The sequence below is a fragment of the Panthera pardus genome, unplaced genomic scaffold, assembly GCF_024362965.1.
Source record: "Panthera pardus isolate Hobbes unplaced genomic scaffold, ASM2436296v1 HiC_scaffold_16, whole genome shotgun sequence".
NCBI lineage: Eukaryota > Metazoa > Chordata > Mammalia > Carnivora > Felidae > Panthera > Panthera pardus.
The window spans coordinates 71,136,646-71,155,946 of NW_026526721.1; the positions used below are offsets into that span (position 1 = coordinate 71,136,646).

Genomic DNA, 19,301 nt, shown 5'->3' on the forward strand with positions numbered 1-19,301 from the left:
CTCACCATCTGGATCTTGTCTGTTGGTCGTCCAGCCTCTGGCCCGTCCCCAGGGCAGCCCCTCTGTGGCAGCCGTGCAGTGGCCCTCAGGGCTGGTGGCCGGACCCCTGGGTTACTGTTGTTGGTGGAGAAGTTGGCCTTGGGGTCTGGGGCAGCCTGGGGCATTGGTCGAACAGTGGCAGTGGGGGCGGCAGGGGCTGGGGTGCTGGGTGGGGGCAGCAGCAGGGGCACAGGCAAGGGGGCCGGCTCTTCAGGGCTTTGGGCCTCACGCAGGAAGCGCTGGTAGCGTTCCAGGTAGGGTGGGCGCTCAGGCAGCAGGTAATAGTGGGTGTTGCTGACCTTCTTGCCATCACGGACGATGGGTAGGATGCAGGGACCAGCCCGTGGGCCGGGTGCCTGGATCACTTGTGGTGTAGCATATTTGGGGTCTGAGGCAAAGCTCTGGGTGGTGGGCATGGTCTTCCCAGGTGAGCTTGAGAGCCGGGGCGGCAGCGGGGAGCTTCCAGGTGGTACCAGGGGGCTAGGGGTCCTCGAGCCTTGAGGGGACAGGGGCTCCCGGGGAGGCACCCGGGGAGGGGAGGCAGGTCCAGGCCACCGCCCTATCTCCTCCTCACCTGAGGGGGCTGGTGACAGCTCACCGCGTGGGCGAGTGGGCCTCGGGGGGATGGGCACCCGGGGGGGCACCTGGGGCTTGTCCTCACCCGCTGGGGCTGGGCCAGGTGAAGGGACCAGGGAGCCAGCCGGGACCCGCAGCTGCCGCATGCACTCCTGCTGCAGCGCCTGGAAGATCTGTGCGGTCTGGGCCGAGCTGGGCGGCTTGCTCCCACCCTGGGGTGGGAGGAACAGATTGTCCTCCAGGGGAGGGAGGAGCTGCGCCTGCTCAGGCACAAAGGCATAATTGGTTTCACCCTGGCTGGGCCCAGCACAGACCCCTGCAGCCACCAGGGTGCTGTTGATGGAGCAGACTTCAAAGTCGTCCTCATCCTGAGCCACATCGTCATAGGCAGGAGGCGGGGGCAGCGGGCGGGCATCCCAGTCCACCACAGGTGTGGGATGCAGGGGCCGGGGCAGTGCCCGAGTGGGGCTCTGTGGTGGAGTCTTGTCCAGCAAGGAGCAGGCATCCATGGCCAGCTGTGCCAGTGAGGGTGCACAGGGCCGGGGGGCGGGGATGACGGGCTCCTCGCCGAAGTCAATGAGTGTGACCTCGCTCCCGCCGCCACGCCCTGCCTTGGTGCCCGGCACCCGAGCTGAGGGCTTCGCCAGCCACAGCCCACGGGTCAGGCCTGGTTTCCGGAGGCCCAGCCTCTTGAAGTCGCTGGACAGAGGGTCCTGGTCCTCACTCACTGGGTCGTAGGTTGGCTCTAGGATAGAGAGGGAGATCCTAACGAGAAGGCAGTGTCAGGGGGATGGGAAGAAAGACAAGTGTCTTCCACCAACTCCCCACTCCTAATGCCCCCAGAGGTTAGCCCTCAGCTGCCAAAATTCTCAAGGCACACCAACCCTATTCACACGGGAGGACAGGACCTGCTCTGGACGCCATGAGCTCTCCACACAGGCTAATGAGCCCCTGCCTCCATCTCAGCTAGAGCAAGCAACACCCCACACCTGCCTAATACCCCAACACACGAGACCCCAGGTATCCCGGGCTCCTGGGCCTGGTTGGTAATCCCTTGTCCCCACTCCGTTATGGCACACAGCACACCACTAGTGCAGGCAGCGGACTATGGGCAATCCTCCACCATTAAGGGCAACAGGAGCTGTCCTTGGAAGAGCACAGAGCTCCTGACTAGCCACCATGAAAGCCCAGACACAGCCTCTGCAGGCCCCAAAGGGAGTGAAGCAGGGCCAGGTGACGGTGGAGAGGGGGGACCAGGACCACACAATTGCTCCAGGAGCCCAGGTGTTTGCAAGGCGGGGGAGAGGCAGGCATGCTGGGCCAGGTCAGCGGCACGAGCTCACAGCACACATCCCACCTCCCCTCCCGCCCAGCCAGCCCACCAGGGCTCTGTACCTTTCAGAAGGAGAGGAGGAATGAGAGGAGAGAGGGGGCAGGGGCAGGGGCCAAGGCATCGAGAGCAGCCCCACTTACTCTGAGCGAAGATGGCAGGCTGAGGTGGGCGAGGTGGAGGCTCCCCTGCAAGAAAGGCCATGCGGAGAGTAGAGGGGACAGAGCGGGAGAGACAGAGGACGGGGGGAAGGGAAGACAGCCAGACAAGAGGGCAGAGTGTGGAGAGAGACAGAGAGAGGGCAGTGAATAGGAGTGAGTGGACATACACACCCAAGAGCAATGGGAAGCAATGGGGTGGCAGGATGGGGAAAAACGGGTTCCGGAACAACAGGCACAGGATCCGGGAGATGGATGAGGCTCCTGGCCAACATGAAGCCTGTGGGGTGGTTTTGGCTTGGGAGAGGACAGCAGGATTAGGGGGGGGTGAGGAAAGCCAGGATCTGAGCACGGCGGGAAGGAGGGAGGAGGGAAGCTGAGGTGGGCAGGCCAACACAGGACGGCCGAGGATGCCCACCTCGGCGGATACAGCTGCTTCTCATCTTCCACCCCACACCCAGCCGGAGCCGGGTCACAGCTGTCCCCCGGCAGCCCTGGCCCAACTGTCCCAGAGCCAGAACAGCCAGCTCAGAGTGCCTGCACAAGACAGTGCCTTTTCCTGGGCAGCTGATGAACTAGGGGGCACTGGGGAGCCAGGCTCTTACTTTTCACCCTTCCTAGATGTTGGGTGGGTTGGGAGGTGCTCAGTTCCACGCTCAGCAGGTCAGGAGGGTCCATGGGGTTTCCCAGGTACAGTCTGTGGGGAGAGAACCGGGTCAGAGGGTGGGGGCTGGGGGAAGGGTGTGGAGTGGTGACGGTCGTGGGGAACCTCAGGAGGAGATGCCCGGGGTCAGGCAGAGAACAAAACCCTGAGTGCATGTAGGGGACCATCTTGTCCAAGCCCCGCACAGACTTGGGTCTGGAGCACAGGACGTGCAATTCCCCGAAGACGGTACTCAGGGAGGGTGTCATGGAGAGAGGGCAGAGACAGAACTGACTGCAGGGTGAAAGGCTTGGACTGAAGGGGCTCCAACAATACCCTACAAAGGCAGAGCTGGCCCTCCATGACCGCCATGGCACCCCAATGTCTAGCAGCCACCTGCTGGCACACTCTCCTGTCCTGCTGGGCCCGCTCCCCTGTCGGGGTGCGTAGGAGGCACCCTTCTGCCCCGCTGCCAGGTGGGAGAGGGGCTGGGCCACTTGCCCTGCTCCCGATTCACCCTCTCAAACCCTGTGCTGACTGTCAGGCCTTGGGACTTAGTCACTGAGCTGATGAAAGCCTGGAGGAATGGGGCTGGGCTGGCCGCAGCACGCCAGGAGCAGGGCAGAGGGTGCCGGGCCACTTTCTGGAGGGCGTCTACACACCTCGCCCCAATTCCCACAGGCCCGTGCTGGCTCACGCCAGCTGCTCTCCCAGGGCTTCGGGTTCTGGTGTGTGGGGGCAAGAGGGCAGGCCTGCTTCACTGTGCCTCTCAGGGCAGAACCGAATGTCAGGAGAAGTCAGGAGAAAGGGCTGCCTCGAAGCCTCCTGGGGCCAGCAGAGAGGCATGAAGCCTGGGCTGAGGAGCTGCCAGGTGGCTCGCTGGGGTAGGGCACCCAGGAAGTGACTAATTCTTCTCCTCTGTGTCCTCCGCAGAGGACAGGTCCCCAGTGACCTCATCCTTTCACTTAAAGGAGACTGAACCCCCTGCCAGGTAGAGAGTGAGCACGCAGGGGCGGGGGGTGTTGCCTAACCTTCCTCCTGGGCTTTCCCCACAGGGAGCTCTTTCTCTGGGCCCCCAGCTCACCCCCTGGCACCTGTGCACACCCCAGGGCTTGACCCAGCAGGCTCCATCTCCCAGACTCTACACAAACACTAGGGGGCATGACAGAAACCCTCCTGCTGAACTCATTCCAGAGGCTGTTCTCAAGTCCATGTTCCTAAGGTCGGTGTTCTGGGGGGGTTCCACCAAACAGAAGTGTGCCTCCATCCTCTGAAGCTCCTAACCTCAGTTCTGCCTACAGGGAACAGCTTTCGGGCAATAAGAGACCCTCTGCCCTATTGTTGTGACAAGGACCTTGGCAGTGAGAGCCTGCATACCCAGGGAGGAGCTGCTGACTCTGGAGCCACAGGTGACCCCCACCCCCAAATGCACTCACTCATCAATCTTGTCGGGGAAGCCCCAGCAGTGGCGGGGGTCACTGTCGCCATGTCCCGTGTGGATGAAGCTATTCTGCAGGGGTTGGCTGATGTCCTGGGCTGAAAGGCCAGCCACGGAGGTCACCACGTTGCGAGGAAAGGGTCCCACACACAGTGTCCGGGTGTTCTGTCCACGCCACCAGTAATTCTCAGCCCTGCTCAACAGAGATGACATGGTGAACACCAGGGTGTGTGAGGTGGCCCCAGGGAGTGGGACCCTTTTCATTCCAAGCTCTCTCCAGCCAGAATATATCTGACTATCTTGGCAGGAGGGGACCCAAGGGCTATGGCTCTGAGACCAGGCTGGTCTGTCATCAGCCTGCCTGCCCCACAACCTGTCACTCTCCCAGTACAGGGCCTGTCTGTTTATACACTCCTTACCCTAAGACACTTAGGTGGGTCAGACAACCTTTTCCGACAGTTTACAAATAAGCAGATAGGTTACAAATAAGTGACAGGACTTGCCTACACTTCCCAGACAGATCATAGCAGACTCAGGATTCAAATTTGGCTGTTCGTCTGCAGCTACCAACCTTCCTATAAATCTGCCTTGCCTCCCTCCTCCCCGGCAAGGCCTGTACCCCTACCCTCTGGCCACCTGACCTTGCTATTCAGCCCAGTTCCCGGGCATCCTGAGCTGCAGTGGCCAAGGGAACACCATGGCCTTAGCACTGGGCTTGGAGCCAAGCCCCCCAGCCACACTCTGTCTCCTGCATGCAGCCCCTTGTGAATTTGGAAGCACTGCAAGCAACCCACGCCTTCCCATCACCAGTTTTTGTATCTCCAGTGTCTTCCACCACCTCTACGCAGGGCTGTGGGACCTGTGCCCTTAACCCCGGTCATCTCCTGGGGAGTTCTACTCGTCTTAAATAAGGGGTCTATAAGGGGACCCAGCCTCCCAGTGCGGCTGGACTGTGGGACCACCCCCTCCCCACTCTGATCTCAGACACAGAACCTCTACTGACATAGCCTAAGCCTAACCCTGAGTTGGGGTAGGATGGTGCCCTCCTGGACACTTCAAGTGGCAGGATGCAGCTCCTTTGTCTGCCACTAGGATCGCTCACACCAGACGACATGGGCAGAATCTGAGCTAAGGCAGAGGTAGTGCAGCCTCATGCTGCTGTGGTGGACACATGCACACACCCAGTCAACCCCCACCTGGGCAGCCAGGAGCATCAAGGTCTCCTCCAAACTGGAGCCAGACCACAGGGACCAAGGGCAGATGGAGGCTGAGCTCCTGGACCCTCCTCCATGAGGTGACATGGCCCGTTGGGGCAGCACGACCTCAATCAGCCTGCTCTGGAGATCACAAGTCAAACCCCATGAGCACAGCAGTGCTTGGGAAGCCAAGAGGTGGGGCGGCAGAGGGCTGGGAGCCCAGCCTCCCCATAAACAGGGCCGCTGACCAGCCTACCACCAGACACAGCAGCCCTGTGATTACACCCTGCCCTAGGGTGGGAAGGGCAGGAAAGGAAGCAAGAAGGGAGGACAACACCCAGGAAGGGACAAAGCCCATTGGAAAACAGCAGGGCTGTTCCGAGAAGAGAACGTCCCCTAGCACCCCAGTCCCGGGGACTGGCTGAGGTCGAGAGCCTCCCATGAAGCAGGGTGAAGAGGGATGCCTGACACCAGGGGACCCCCTGCTGCTCTCTGCCCCCCCACCCCTGCACCCAACGGCTCCCTGGGTTCTGCGTACCCCTTAACAGACCTTCTAAACACCAACCCCAGGCTGGACATTAGACTCTGCTCTCCACACCTCTTCAGAGGTGCTCATTAACCTGGGTGAGAGAGGTAACCGAGGCAGAGAGATAGTTCAAAGTAGAACAGAAGCATGTCCAAGACCAGTTCCACCCTGTGACCCTATCTTCCCTGTGTCGACCCTGAGCAAGGCCAGACTGGCAGGTCACTCCCTCCACCCCCTTCCTTTTGCCAGCACAGCCGAACACACAGGGGCTCCTTTGGACCCACTTCTGAGAGTGAGAGATGCCAACCCACCTCCCTTTATTATAGGTATGGCCGAGGCAAGAGCCTCCAGGACTGCTGGGAGTCCCGACATCACTTCCCAAAAGATCTGTGCTACTAGGGGAGGGGAGCTGGAGGGCAGGGCAAGTGTTAAGACAGACACCCTCAGAAGCAGCATCCTCTCGACAAGGCTCAAATGTAAGTCTTGAGATGGCCAATGCTATATCGTGCTGCCTACCTGTGCCCCTCTGAGAATCAGTAGGGCCGAAGTACCAGCAGCTCAGAGAGGACTGAGGCCACCCTCCCCACCCTCCTGCATTGGCCACACCCGCTCCCCCTCCTTGAACAGGCCAGAGTCTCCATAGCAATGGGAGGGCTAGGCCTACCATGGGCAGACACTGCAGTGAGGACAGAAGTCCTTGGGGGAACAGGAGAAGGGGCCAGCACCTCCAGCACGAACTCTCTATTTCCTGCTACCTGTCAGTATCCTGGGACAAGTACAAAGTGGAGTGGCACCTGGGAAGCCAAGGCCTGAGCTGAGAACATGCCGCAGGCTGCCCCTGCTCTATTTGGGACCAGCTTCTGGAAATCTCAGACCTCTGTCCCACTCCTGGTCTAAAGTAGTTCAGAAATGGCTGATAAATGTTGCTTGAATATTCTGCTCAAAACCCCACCCCACTCACCTCTCTCTGAGAGACCCAGGCAGCCCCTGGTTTTGAGAGACAACTTAGGCCCTTGCATCCCCCTCCCCTACCTACCACTGGGAGCAGAGGCTCCAGGGACCAGGCCAGACCAGGCCAAGGCCCAGAAGACGGACTTCAAAACCTCTGTCTCCCTTCTCTAGATCTATAAAAATGGAACATGAAACAGCTGCCAGCCATCCTAATTTCCAAGTAAGAACCCATGGAAAAGACCCAAGTCATCACTTGTCCTTCCATCTAGACAGCACCTCACAGGCTCAGCAAAACATCTAGGTGTCCTGTCTCTGCCCACCGCCCGCTACCCCGAGAAACACTGAGCCTACGGAACCAATCAGAGCCAGGGACAAGGGGGCTCTCAGACTCCACTTGGAAACAAACACTGGCGCAGCTTCCGCAAGAGGAGTCCAAGGCTGACAGAGGAGCAGAAACAGAGCAGAGAGCCAGGCTAAGAGGAGACACAGAAACAGAGACCCACACGTACAAGCCCAGACCCAAAAAGACACACATGAACAGAGAGCCCCTCCACTAGGAGACATGGAGACAGAGTCAGCCAAACAAACATAGAGACATCTGGGCACTGAAAAGACAAGGGGGCAGAGTTAAAGCTCTGGTACCATCCGCATACAGGCCTACTCCCAAAGCCTCACCAGCTGTTGTGGCCTCCTGCCCCTCACCTCCCACCTCCTGAGCAGCTCCAGGAACCAAGAGCAGGCGCTGTGGTCCAAGTCGGCCATGGCCCTGGAGGAGGAGCCCAGCAAGCCCACACTGGCAGGCAGCTGCGGAGCCAGCAGCCCAGGCCAACCGGAGGCTGTGACGCAAGGGCAGGGCAGGGCACGACCACAGTGCCTCCCAAGAGGAGCGGCTCCCCTGGGGCCCCACCTGTTGCCCGCCTAGCTCTGGTGGTAACCCAGGGTGCCAGCTCCAGAGACACACACCCCAGGAACACAAGAAGCAACTGAGTCACCCGCTGGGGACCACTGGGTCCCCACTGAGAGCAAGGGATGGGGGAGGTAAAAACCTGAGGGCTACGGTGCACAAGATGGGTCAGGTTCAAGGTCCTCCTGCTCTTGGAGGTAGGAATGGATATAGGTCCAGACTTCTGAATTAACACCCTGCCATGCCCCTCTAGACAGGCCCTCACCCTAATCTTCCTATTTCCGGAATGCTCCCCAGTCCCTTGTCTGGCTCCTCAGCCCCAAACCCACAGACTGTCTTCCTTCCTGTCCCCTGAGCCTCTCTCCGTCTAAAAGCTTTCTGCTTTCGTTTACCACCACTAACTCCCCAAACTTCACCCCCCACAACTTGTTGGTTTGTCATTCATATTCTCAGACTGGGCCCAAAGGCTAGGCAAGCCCTGGCCTGGGGAAGAGGTGCTGGGGCCACAGTGAGGGTAGGTCATGTTCCTCCACAACCAGCTTGGGCTCCAGGGCCTACTCTATCACTCTGACCAAACGCAGAAGCTCTCCCCTCTCACCAACACCCCATGAGGCACAGACTGAATGAACTAAAGGCCCCAGACCCCCAGACCTGAAGCCCAGGTAGAAATGGCTCTGTAGGAAGCGAACCCTGTCCTCATCCCTGCCTGGCTCTGAGTCAGAGGAGCTGGGAGCACAGGGGATTTCCTCTGCCTTGCTCCTCTTCCTGGTCCTCCATGCTCACCCCCTACCCCAAAGGCACCTCGACCCCGCCCTGCCCCAACCAGTTCCTCGGCAGCCCTGGGGATCAGATAACAGAGGGTGGGGTGAGTGGTGGGTAGGGCCTCCTTAGCAGAAGGGCTTGAATGGGGGCTACAGGTAGGAGACATGACTCAGGAGATGCTGCCTGGAGGCAGAGACGTGTGTCCCAGGTGTCTGGGCAGGGGCAGGTAAGGAATGGGGACTGGGGACAAAGGAGCCCAGGTGGGCAGCCCAGCAGAAAATGGAGGGGAGCCCCAGGAGGTGACAGTGGGGCTCAGTGGGAGGGCAGAGGCTGCCAGAAGAGGGTGGGGCTGCTTTGGGGTTCTGACAGGTACCCAGCCGGGTAGTCTAGAGTCCCTGTCCTGGGAGGAGGTGGGAAAGGAAGAAAGAGAGGATGAGAGGAATGTTCAGGAGTTCCAGAGTCCCTAGTTGTGGCCCCAGGGCCAAGGCTGAGCCACTTCCTTTGCCTCACCATATTGGCAGTTTGGCTCTGACCCACACAGCCAGGACTGGAGCCGAGTGGGAAAAGGGTGAAAGGGTGGTGCTAGGCAGGGAAAATCCCTCTTAGCAGCAGCATCTGGTACTTAACCCCAGGCACTCAAGACTAGACCCGGGCCTGTCCTCCCCTTACTGCACAGCTCAGGCTCCCCACAGCCTGTACTGCCATGGGAACCTTGGAGGCAGAAGAGCTCTCAGCCAGCAGGCCCCTCCACCCTGCACCCTTCAAGGCAGCGTAGGCGCAGCCTCACGCTCCCTACCTTCCCTCGATGACGGTGATGACGTCGTTCATCTGGATGTGCAGCTTGTCTGGCTCCTCAAAGTCCTGAAGCGCCCTCATGTCAGTGGGCTGGGCCTGGGGGCGGAGACCCGTCACTGCCCACCCTGGGACTGACCCCTGCTGGGATACCTCAGCCCCCATGGGCAGACCAGCCCTCACCTCCAGCAGGAAGTCCCGCAGGGCCACAAAGGTGGGTCTGTCCTCTGGCTTGTGAGCCCAGCACTGAACCATGACATTGTAGATATCCTGTGGGCAGTCCTCAGGCCGCGGCAGGCGTTCCCCCTCCTTGTCAATCTTATGCAGAATCTGGCGGTGGGGTGGTGCAGTTTGAGCACAAGCAGAGCACCCAGCTCTTCACTTCCCACCTTCCCTCCAGCCCATGGAACAACTGGAGCTGTGGGCTGCCATGCCTGCACCCCAAAGAAAAGGTCTGTCTCCAGGAGCCTATCCCTGGGCCTCTGACCCTTATCCCCTGGCTGGGGCCTCTGGATAGGTGGCTATTACAAGGGAAAAGAATGTGAACAAGCCCCAGTCTGCCCCTCTCCTGACCATTGGAGGCTCTTCTCTTTGCTCAACTATTTGAGAGGTCATGCAGACACCGGGCAAAGGGGACAGGAACTCCAGCAAATAAGAGCTAGTTCCAACAGGGCCAGGTTGGGAACCAGGAATCAAATCAGCCCCCACCCATCCTGTAGGGAGCACATCTCCAGCCACTCACCTGACTGCCATTGAGGCCAATCCAGGGCTCCTGGCCATAGGTGAACATCTCCCACAATGTTACCCCAAACATCCAGGTGTCACTGGCATGGGAGAAGGTACGTGTTTTCAGGCTCTCGGGAGCACACCTGGCAGAGGCAGGGGTCAAAAAGAAGGCCCCTCAGAGCACACCCACCCACATCAGCCCAATGGACAGAACATATTCATTCAACAAACATGTTGTTACCCTGTGTGCCAGGCTCAACAGCAAGTATTGGGACACGTGCAAAGTGAACAGGGACAGGACATGTTGACTATGGGGTGCACAGATGGAGAAAATCATCTATGTTCGTGTCTTTATTCACATGAAGCCTGGGGTAGGAAGAGGGTGAAATTCCCAGGTCAGGGAAGCCAGGAGGTCAGAGGCTACAGGAGTTGGTGAGGGGATAAGATCTCAGGCTGTTTTCTAATTGTGGTGGGAGGATGACAATTTCCGGATTTGGGGCAGGATCCTGGGATTTGGGTCATTTCAGCAGGAAGGTGTGGGTGGGAAATTTGGATAGGGTCTGGGGAAGAACCAAAACGGGTGGAAATAGTTACACTCACTTCACCCAAACATCCCACACTCCCTCTGGGACTCCCTTTTAGGTGAGGAAGAGAAATGTCACTGCAGTGAGGCCAGCAAAGGGGTATTCCGGGGTGGGGTGAGGTACAGAGCAACGGGGAAGCTGACCGAATGGAGAATCAAAGACTCTCTCCTGGGACTGGAGAGCTGGCCCTGCCACTCAAAGGGGGTGGGACCCAGGGACAGTCACTCAAGATCTCTAAAGCCTCACGGTCCTCATCTGTGAAATGCGAGTAACAATAATCTGCTTATTTCACAGTGCTATGATAAGGGGACCTTATAATTTACCATCCAAACCAGGATGCTTGGGTGTGAAGGGGGTGCTATTAATTACTCCAGAACAACAGGCATAACGTAATCTGAAATGTATGGTCACTCTACATATAAAATCAGTTATTAATTAGGGTGACCGTACATCCTGGGTGAGAAGGGTGCTCTGGCAAGAACTAGATCTACTCCTCCCACCCCAAAACAAGGAGACTACACTCCTCTGGGTGCCTCCAAAGCCAGTGGACCACAATGGTGTCAGCACAGGATGAGTTCACACAGGAGCTAGGGTAGGGCCAGGTAGCACTTCAGTGTGCAGGTAAACATCCCTGGTCAATCTACAAGGCCCAGTATGGTCTGGCCCTGCCTGCAGCTAGCTCTACCTGAAACATACTTGCCAACCAGTCTGCCTGGCGAACTTCTGGTATTTCAGAAGCTTAATACGGAGTCCTATAGGATGCCTTTTTGAACTCCCGCAGCACTTACCCCCGTGCACCATAGTACCTGGTACATGGGCCCAGAGAATTCCTGGATGAATGAGTGAATGGACTGCGCACAAGAAGGGCATCCCAGACCCAGAGAAGACAAAGGCTGTTGTGGTTACAGAAGGCCTGGAAACTCTGAGGCCCAGGTACACAGGGACCAGGAGGGGTAGGACGGGGTCCAGGCCCTGTGAGCCGGCAGCACCTGTCCCTCACCAGGCAAAGGGCACCTTGCGATGCTCTTGCATGACATAGTGGTCGTCATTCTGGGGTAGTGCACGCATCAACCCGAAGTCCCCAATCTTGACCAGGTCACGGGTGGCCAACAGCAGATTTCGGGCAGCCAGGTCACGGTGAATAAAGCGCTTGGACTCTAGGTAGCCCATGCCCTCAGCCACCTGCACGGCGTAGCGGCTCAGAGTTCCCAGGAGGAAGTGGCCCTGGTGCTTGCGCAGCCGGTCCAACAACGATCCCAGCGGCGCCAGCTCTGTCACCTGAGGCCATGGAGGAGGCAGGAGGAATAAGCGTGGCTGAGCCCTGCCCCTCCCTCAGTACCCCAAGCTGGATGCAACTTCCTGGCCTGCCCTCGGGGGACCTCTGAGAGTTCTACAGCTTCCCAAGCCTCTCCCTCCAGGTAACGTGGGAACCTGAGGCCCGAGAGAAGCAACCCACAGAGGCTCAGATTAGAATTTCTAAAAACTAAACTCTAAAAAAAATAATAATAATAAAAATAAAAAATAAAAAATAAACCCTAGGGCCAGTCCCTCCTGTGAGTGCAACTCTCTGCCAATGAGCACAAACAAAATCCAAAGACAGACATGGCCTCCAGCAGACACAGTACCAGGCTGGGCCCCCTAGGAGCCAGTCTGCCACATCAGGTGGGGGACCAAAGCATCTTCGTCAGGATGGAGGGAGTAACCACCACACAGGCAGGAGGAGGGGCAGATCTGGGGGGCCCAGAGACCCTCCTTGAGCACCTTGCCCTCTGCCCACAGCACTCACCATCTTCATGGGCGGCGTGAGCACCACACCATAGAGACGAATGAGGTTTCGATGGTCCAGGGAATGCATGGCATTAACCTCCCGGATAAAGTCATCCATGGCCTCTGGCTGGCTTAGCACATCAGGCTTCAGGCACTTCACAGCCACACTCACCTGCCCAGAGTGGGGAGCAGAAGTCAGGACAGGTCCCAGGCCCCAACACTCTGAGCCAACCTGTCCCTCCTCCCAACTCAACCCAAATATCCCTGCCTCAGATCTGCTCATCTGGATGGATGAGCATGTATGTCACAGGTGTCTGTGGGTTGGCTGGGAGAGGGCAGCCCTCCCTTGGGCCTCTCCTTCCTGGGGGAACGTCCAGATTAAACAGCAACCATAAAATAAGAGATGATCAGTATGATGACAGAATATTAAAATCTTGTAATAAGATGGAATATTAAAATGTTTTTGGTGTACAAGGAAAATGCTGTAAATATAATGACAAGAAACTAATCTATAGTGACAGAAATCAGAATAGTGCTTCCCTTGGATAAAGAGGATACTCAGTAGAAGAGGCAGGAGGGAGCCTTCTGGGTGCTGGAACTGCTCTTAATCATGATCTGGGCAGTGGTCACATAGGTCCATGCATATGCAAAAATTCACTAAGCTGTCCACTCAAGAACTATGCGCTTTATTGTATACATGCTACCTATCTTTCTGGGGAAAATGTTTAGAATACCAAGATGAAAAGGCAAGGTTTTAAAAGTTGCATTCAAAATTTGTATCTTCACCAAATTCAACAAAATACCTGGGGTGAAAAAAAGCAGAAATGCTAACTCTGCTTCCCCTGACTGAGGGGATTACAAACAATTGTTTTTTCTTATTTTTTTAAAAGTTTTCAAACTTTTACAGTAAGTAAATTATTTTCATAATTGGAAAAAGAAACAGAGATGTCTAATTAAACCTGAACATGTAGTCCAGAGGAAGCCCCTTTCTGATCTGTGCCCAGCCACACCACCATCCCAGCAGAGGGGAAAGATCTGCCTCAGAGGGTAGAGTCGGGGAAGGCCAGGGTGGAGGGAGAGTGGGGATGGACTCTGCCAGAGTCTCTTAGGGGCCTGTCCCTCCGGCTCACCCCACATGACCCAGAAAGCTTACCGTCTTCCCTGAGGGGGCGTCCCACTCGCCCCTGCGCACCACGCCAAAGGAGCCATCTCCTAGCTTCTCGAAGAGATGCAGGTCCTTCTCCCCAATGAGGCACGTGAGGCTCTGCAAGGGCCCCTCCCCTGCTGGGCCCCCTGGAGTGGGCGAGGTCTTCCGGAAGGTGCTCTGAGAGTGATGAGGAGGGAACTCAGCCTCCAGTCGCTTTCCACTGAACACCTGTTTGAAGGCAGCCAGGGGCCAGATGGAACTCTGAGGTCCCAGAGCCAGTCACTCAGTCCGGCCCACAGGATCCTCGGCTAGGCCTCCAGAGAGGTCCTGGCTTTGCCAAACTGCCAGGGGGCAGCCTGGCTGGAGGCCCACCCACCCCCCACCTCCAGATCACACCCTCAAACAGGAACCCACAGTCTCAGTGTGGCCTCAGAGTATGTGCCAGAAATGGACTGACAGGCATGTAGCTCATGACTGCCATAGCCCCACACCCAGCTGTAGGGTCAGGGACAGCCTAAAGCCACTCCAGACCCATCTTGTGCACCACCTGTCCCTCCCTATCCCCCTACCCAGCACAGACTTGGGCCCCTAACCAGAGCAGATGGGCAGGAGCCTGAGGGGCCCTCCACAAACACCTCCCTGTCCATTTTTAGCCCTGGCCCCTTCTCTGGGTTGCCCATTTGGCGCTGTCTGTCTCCACCCTCCCTGGGGAGCTGACTGCCCTTCATCCTGCCAGGGGAGAGGATAATTTGAGCCTGAGGTTGGACCGTGAATGTGTGCGGGGTGGGGGTGGGGGGGTATGTGCAGATGAAGCAAGGTCTTGCTGGGGAAAGGCCTGGGAAGACAGCTGGGCTTCTGGAGGAGCTAGAGCTGAGAGCTGGGAAACGAAGACTGGAGGTGACTCTGTGACCTGGGATGTGGAGAGAAGGGGCCAAAGGTCAAGGGACAGGAGGAAGGAGACCCTGAGTAGCACAGTTGGCCCCATTAGTCTGACTGGGGCTTCCAAAGCCTTGGCCTGAGGCTGCAGACTCTGTCCAGTTGGGCCCCTGCCCCTCAAAGGCTGGCAGAACCTTGTCCGTATGGGGTAGGCGCGTTTCCAATCTGAGAGCCTCTTCTAGCCACTGCTCCGTCCTTCATCCTAGTAACTGAAATCCCTTATGTTTGTAAGCAGTGTTCAGCTAACAAGGCCCTTCACAGCCTTTATCTCCAGGGACCTTTTCCGCCGCCCCGTGAGGGGAGCTGGGCACAAGTGCCACCACCACGGTTTTACTGAAGACATGCCTCAAGTCTGGAGAGGTTCGCTGACTGACCTGAAGACCTCCTGCATGGTGGTCCAAGATCCCCGAACCCTGGCACACCGCACAGCTCCTCCCTCCTACCTTCACCCACCCGACAAACTCATCCTTCCCTAAAACCTGGGCAAGGGACCAGGACAGTGTCCCCAGAAAAGGCCACAGGCTCCCAAGAGACAGCCCCTTTGCCAGATCGTAGCCAGGAAATCTCTGCTGCCCAATCCTAGTCCAGCTGTTCTGCCCTGCCCACCCCCCATCCCAGCCCTGAGGCCAGAAGTGGGGAGGGAAGGCCCCTGGCTGGTTCACTTCCTCTCACATTGTCTTCCAGACAATGGGCAAAGCTCCACTGAGTCAGACCAGGGACTCACCACTCCACAGACCCAAATTAGGGCAAAGGGAAAGGGGGGCAGATTGTGGGGAAGGAAGTGGTCAGCAGGGCCAGATGACCAGAGAAACCCTCTGCAGACTAGGGAGGGCGGGGGGCGGGGGAGGGAAGCAAGGCAAAGATGTGCTAGGTCCAGACAGTCCCCACCACTCTGTCCTGGACACTGGCCCCAACACTCAGACTGAGCAAGGGCTCAAGTTACGGCGCACTTGTCAACGGGTGCCTGCTCCACACCCAGCGCCACTGCACAGCGGGAGGGGAGGTAAAGCCATCGCCGCACACAGGCTACTCACGTGCCATCTCTGGTGGAGACAGACACTTAGCTGGGTGGTCCTACAAGTACCCTGCCTGGTAAGACCTTGGAGGAGGGAGGTCTGTACAAAATACAAGATCATACCTGCCTGGGAATGGGGGAGTTTCCTAGGACTAACATCAGAGCTGGGCCTGCAAGGCTGCCCACCCCATCTTGTTCCTCATTCACGCACCTTGCTCATCCAAGACTTGCGTTTGCACATGGCCTTTCTCCTCTTCACAGCCTCCCACAATCGCCGCTGTCCTGCAGAGAAAAAAGGGGAATCAAATGCTGTTAAGGTAGTTCACAGCCCCCAGGGCCCCCACCTGCATGCTTCCTTGGTCCCCCTGGGGCGGGCCCACCACTAGATACTGCCTAGCACAATGACACCAAGGAAACAGACCATTCTAACCAACCAGGGGCCATAGTTAGCCAGATGGTCACAGCATTCCACTTCTAGGCAGTGGTTCTTGAACTAGATGGAGGTGTTTAACCACCAAAATTGAACAGCAGTGGTCTTTTTCCAACCCTCAAGGGGGGAAAAAAAGGCAATGTGTAGGATTTACCCAATTTTGTGTTTTTCTCCTATAAAATTTTATTGTTACTTGCATCAGATACCAACTATCCAATCTCAAAGTAGTCTATGTCAGTGTCTAATTTAGCACGTTATTACTTATTCAGCTATTTTAAGTTGAATATACTAATAAGTTTCTAATGCTCCACAAGGAATACCATGGCTTCTAGATGCTATGATCACTACTTTTAGGATAAAAACTTATAGAGCATATTTTTGTGCATGGGAAAGAGACAGAATGAGTTCAATTTAAAGCAGATCTTTGTGAGGGAGAGAGAAAAAGAGACAGATTAAGAGAAAATTTGCAAATCATCTGAGGGTTTTTAATCTTCTCTTCTCCATACAGATCTCTGGACATTGACCCCTCTGATGTTCAGAATGGTGAACAGAGCAGACTCAATGCCATGTTTATAAAGGAGGAGGAGATGGAGGAAATACATCCTACAAACGTCTGAACAAACCAAAAGCAGTATTTTTTCAATCCTGAGAATCCAGAGCTTTAAGTATGACTTCATTCTCCTCAAACTCCAGTTCACCTTTACAACTGCTAACTGTTCTCATGCACTCACTGCGTGCAGCATCTACTGATGCAGCGAGAGTTCTCAGCTATGCCACCCCAAGGAATAAGGAGGAGGGCTCTTCCAACCGGCAATCCTGAGGACAGAGGAGGTAAACGGTCAGTGGGGAAGCAACAAGCAAGGCCAATATCCCCACCTACCAGGCCGGCCCATGCCAATCTTCTCCAGGTCCTCATTCTTGACATACTCAAAGTGGGACAGGCGGGTAACATTGAGGTCATCGCGGAGCCGCAGGAAGTACTGTTGTAGCTGCACCTCGGACAGCAGCTCAAGCAGCCAGCCCGTGCCCTCCTCGGGCTGCATGCTGCTGCTCCCCAGCCTCTGTGGGGAGGGAAGAATGGCTCAGGGACCAAGGGGTACAGGGAGGTGGCAGGGGACCCTGTCCTGAGTGTCCTAGGCTCACCCACATTCTACTAAACTGCTTCAAGGGAAGGACTCAAACCATGTTCTTGCTCCCCAAAACAGCTGTACAGAATGGCCTATACTCCTGTGCCCCTCTTCCTGCCAGCAACAAGGGTAGAATTAGGACAACTGGAATACAGCCCAGGCCCTGGAGTCAGGGTCTTAAGCCCAAACTTTGTGATCTGTGGCTGAGTGATATGAGATCAACCTCTCTGCTTTCAGAGAGTCACAAACCCTTTGAGAACAATGAAAACTATCGATTATGTTTCCAAGAAAACATACACATTCTTACTCATGAAGTTTCCATTAAAAAATTGGGGGGTGGGGCGCCTGACTAGCTCAATCAGTCAAACATGCAACTCTTGATCTCAGGGTTTTGTATTGTAGAGATTACTTAAAAAATATTTTTAAAATATTTTAAAAAACAATTGGTCGGGGAGGGGTGCCTCCCCTCAGTCAATTAAGCATCCGACTTCAGCTAGGTCATGATCTCGCGGTTCATGAGTTCAAGCCCTATGTCTGGCTCTGTGCAGACAGCTCAGAGCCTGGAGCCTGCTTCGGATTTTGTGTCTCCCTCTCTCTGCCCCTCCCCCACTCACACATTGTCTCTCTCTCTCAAAAATAAATAAACATTAAAAAAATAGAAAAAAAAAACAATTGGGGGGGGGGGTGCAGGGTCCCTTGAGACCTATCCATAGGCTCCTTGGACCTGATGGACCCCAGGGAAAGAAAGCACTGTGGACTAGATGAGCTCTAGCTAAGTTTCACCCAATGCCTGACACCACCAGAGGCTGTCCCCTCACCATCCCACAGACCACTCAAGTGCCCTTAGACCACAGTGAGTGGAAGACAAGAGGCAGGCAAAGGCTGGGGTCAGCTTTCAGATGCCAGCTCAAAGAGGCAGCCCTGCTTAGCTCCATCAACAGTTATCATCATAGACTACTGCCCAATGTCATCAAAGCTTTTAATTTTTTCAAGAAATACTGGAAATCTGAATCTATATGTGAAATGTGACCACTAAAATTCTTTTTGAAAAGGTAATATATGCACATGGTAAGATATTCAAAAAGCACACAGGAGCCATAAAGTCTCATTCCCTGCCATACTGCACAGCCACCTAGCCCCCTGTCCCCAAAACCAGCTGCCATAAATGACTTTTACACATCCTTCCAGACTTTGTTTCGCCCACACACACACACATTTACCCATTACCCACACCATTCTGTTCCTTTTCACTTAACATTACATTTTTCTCTTGACTTTTTAATTATATCGACTAATTCAAGTTTGAAATACACACACACACACACACACACACACACACACGCTGTACAAGCCAAGCAAAACACATGTGCAGGCTATAATCAGCCAATAGGCCACCAGTGAGTGACCTCTGACCTACACTCTGTGCGGTCCAGAGAAAGAGGACAGGGCACCCATAACACAAAGCAGCCTGGCCCACTGGACACCAAGCCCATCCTTGTCCAAGTAAGACCCGACAGAGCTGAGAGCTTGTCCAGGCCGGCCCATGACCTGTGTTCAATCCCCACGGAGGAAAACCCACAAGAAGGAAAAGGCCAGCTGCCCCTCGACACCCCACAAGTCAGAGGTGGCCCTGGCCTCTAGCTCTCAACACAGGCTCACCAAGAGAAGCCGGCGCTTGCAGCCCAGGCGGAGCATGAGCCTCCTGCCCCCACAGTTCCCAGCGGTGTTGCCAGCCTAGCAGCAGGACATCAGAGCTTCCCAGGCAGCTCAGGGCAACGCAAAGAGTGACAAACGGGAATGAGAAGCCCTCAGTTCAAACCCTGGCTCTTCCACCAAGGCAGCTGGGCCAGAGGGGGGTTTTCAAACTTCAAGCTGTGACCCTTTACCTAGATGGTTCCCATGAGGTCTGTGCAGCCTCCTAGGGGACATTCTTGGATGTTGGGGGGCCACTAGTGGCATTTAGTGGGTGACTGGGGGACAAGAATGTAAGTTATCCTGTAATGTGCAGGGGAGTCTCACACATTGTCCCAAATCCCACACAACTTAATTTGTGCGGGTGAAAAACTGGTTTATAAACATCTGAACCTAGAATCGAATTCCATCTTAACATGAGCAAAAATGTACTTTTTTTTTTTTTTTAATTTTTTTTTTAATGTTTATTTTATTATTTTTGAGACAGAGAGAGACAGAGCATGAACGGGGGAGGGGCAGAGAGAGAGGGAGACACAGAATCGGAAGCAGGCTCCAGGCTCTG

General features: G+C 55.8%; 1 protein-coding gene across 23 annotated transcripts in view; it reads right to left on the reverse strand.

The window, feature by feature from the left end:
* TNK2 (tyrosine kinase non receptor 2) overlaps positions 1-19,301 on the reverse strand; it is a 46,049-nt gene that overhangs the window by 2,497 nt on the left and 24,251 nt on the right. For 7 of the 23 annotated variants that reach the window (XM_053903482.1, XM_053903475.1, XM_053903483.1 and 4 more), the window contains exons 2-13: positions 16,801-16,981; positions 15,702-15,772; positions 13,546-13,767; positions 12,412-12,564; positions 11,626-11,903; positions 10,058-10,184; positions 9,499-9,645; positions 9,320-9,414; positions 4,183-4,377; positions 2,709-2,800; positions 2,011-2,133; positions 6-1,360 (exon numbers count right to left, since the gene is read on the reverse strand). In XM_053903482.1, the coding sequence (XP_053759457.1) occupies positions 6-1,360; positions 2,011-2,133; positions 2,709-2,800; positions 4,183-4,377; positions 9,320-9,414; positions 9,499-9,645; positions 10,058-10,184; positions 11,626-11,903; positions 12,412-12,564; positions 13,546-13,767; positions 15,702-15,772; positions 16,801-16,981 (3,039 nt within the window). The remainder of the gene's footprint in view (positions 1-5; positions 1,361-2,010; positions 2,134-2,708; positions 2,801-4,182; positions 4,378-9,319; positions 9,415-9,498; positions 9,646-10,057; positions 10,185-11,625; positions 11,904-12,411; positions 12,565-13,545; positions 13,768-15,701; positions 15,773-16,800; positions 16,982-19,301) is intronic. The other 16 variants (XM_053903480.1, XM_053903489.1, XM_053903481.1 and 13 more) reach the window with 4 other exon arrangements.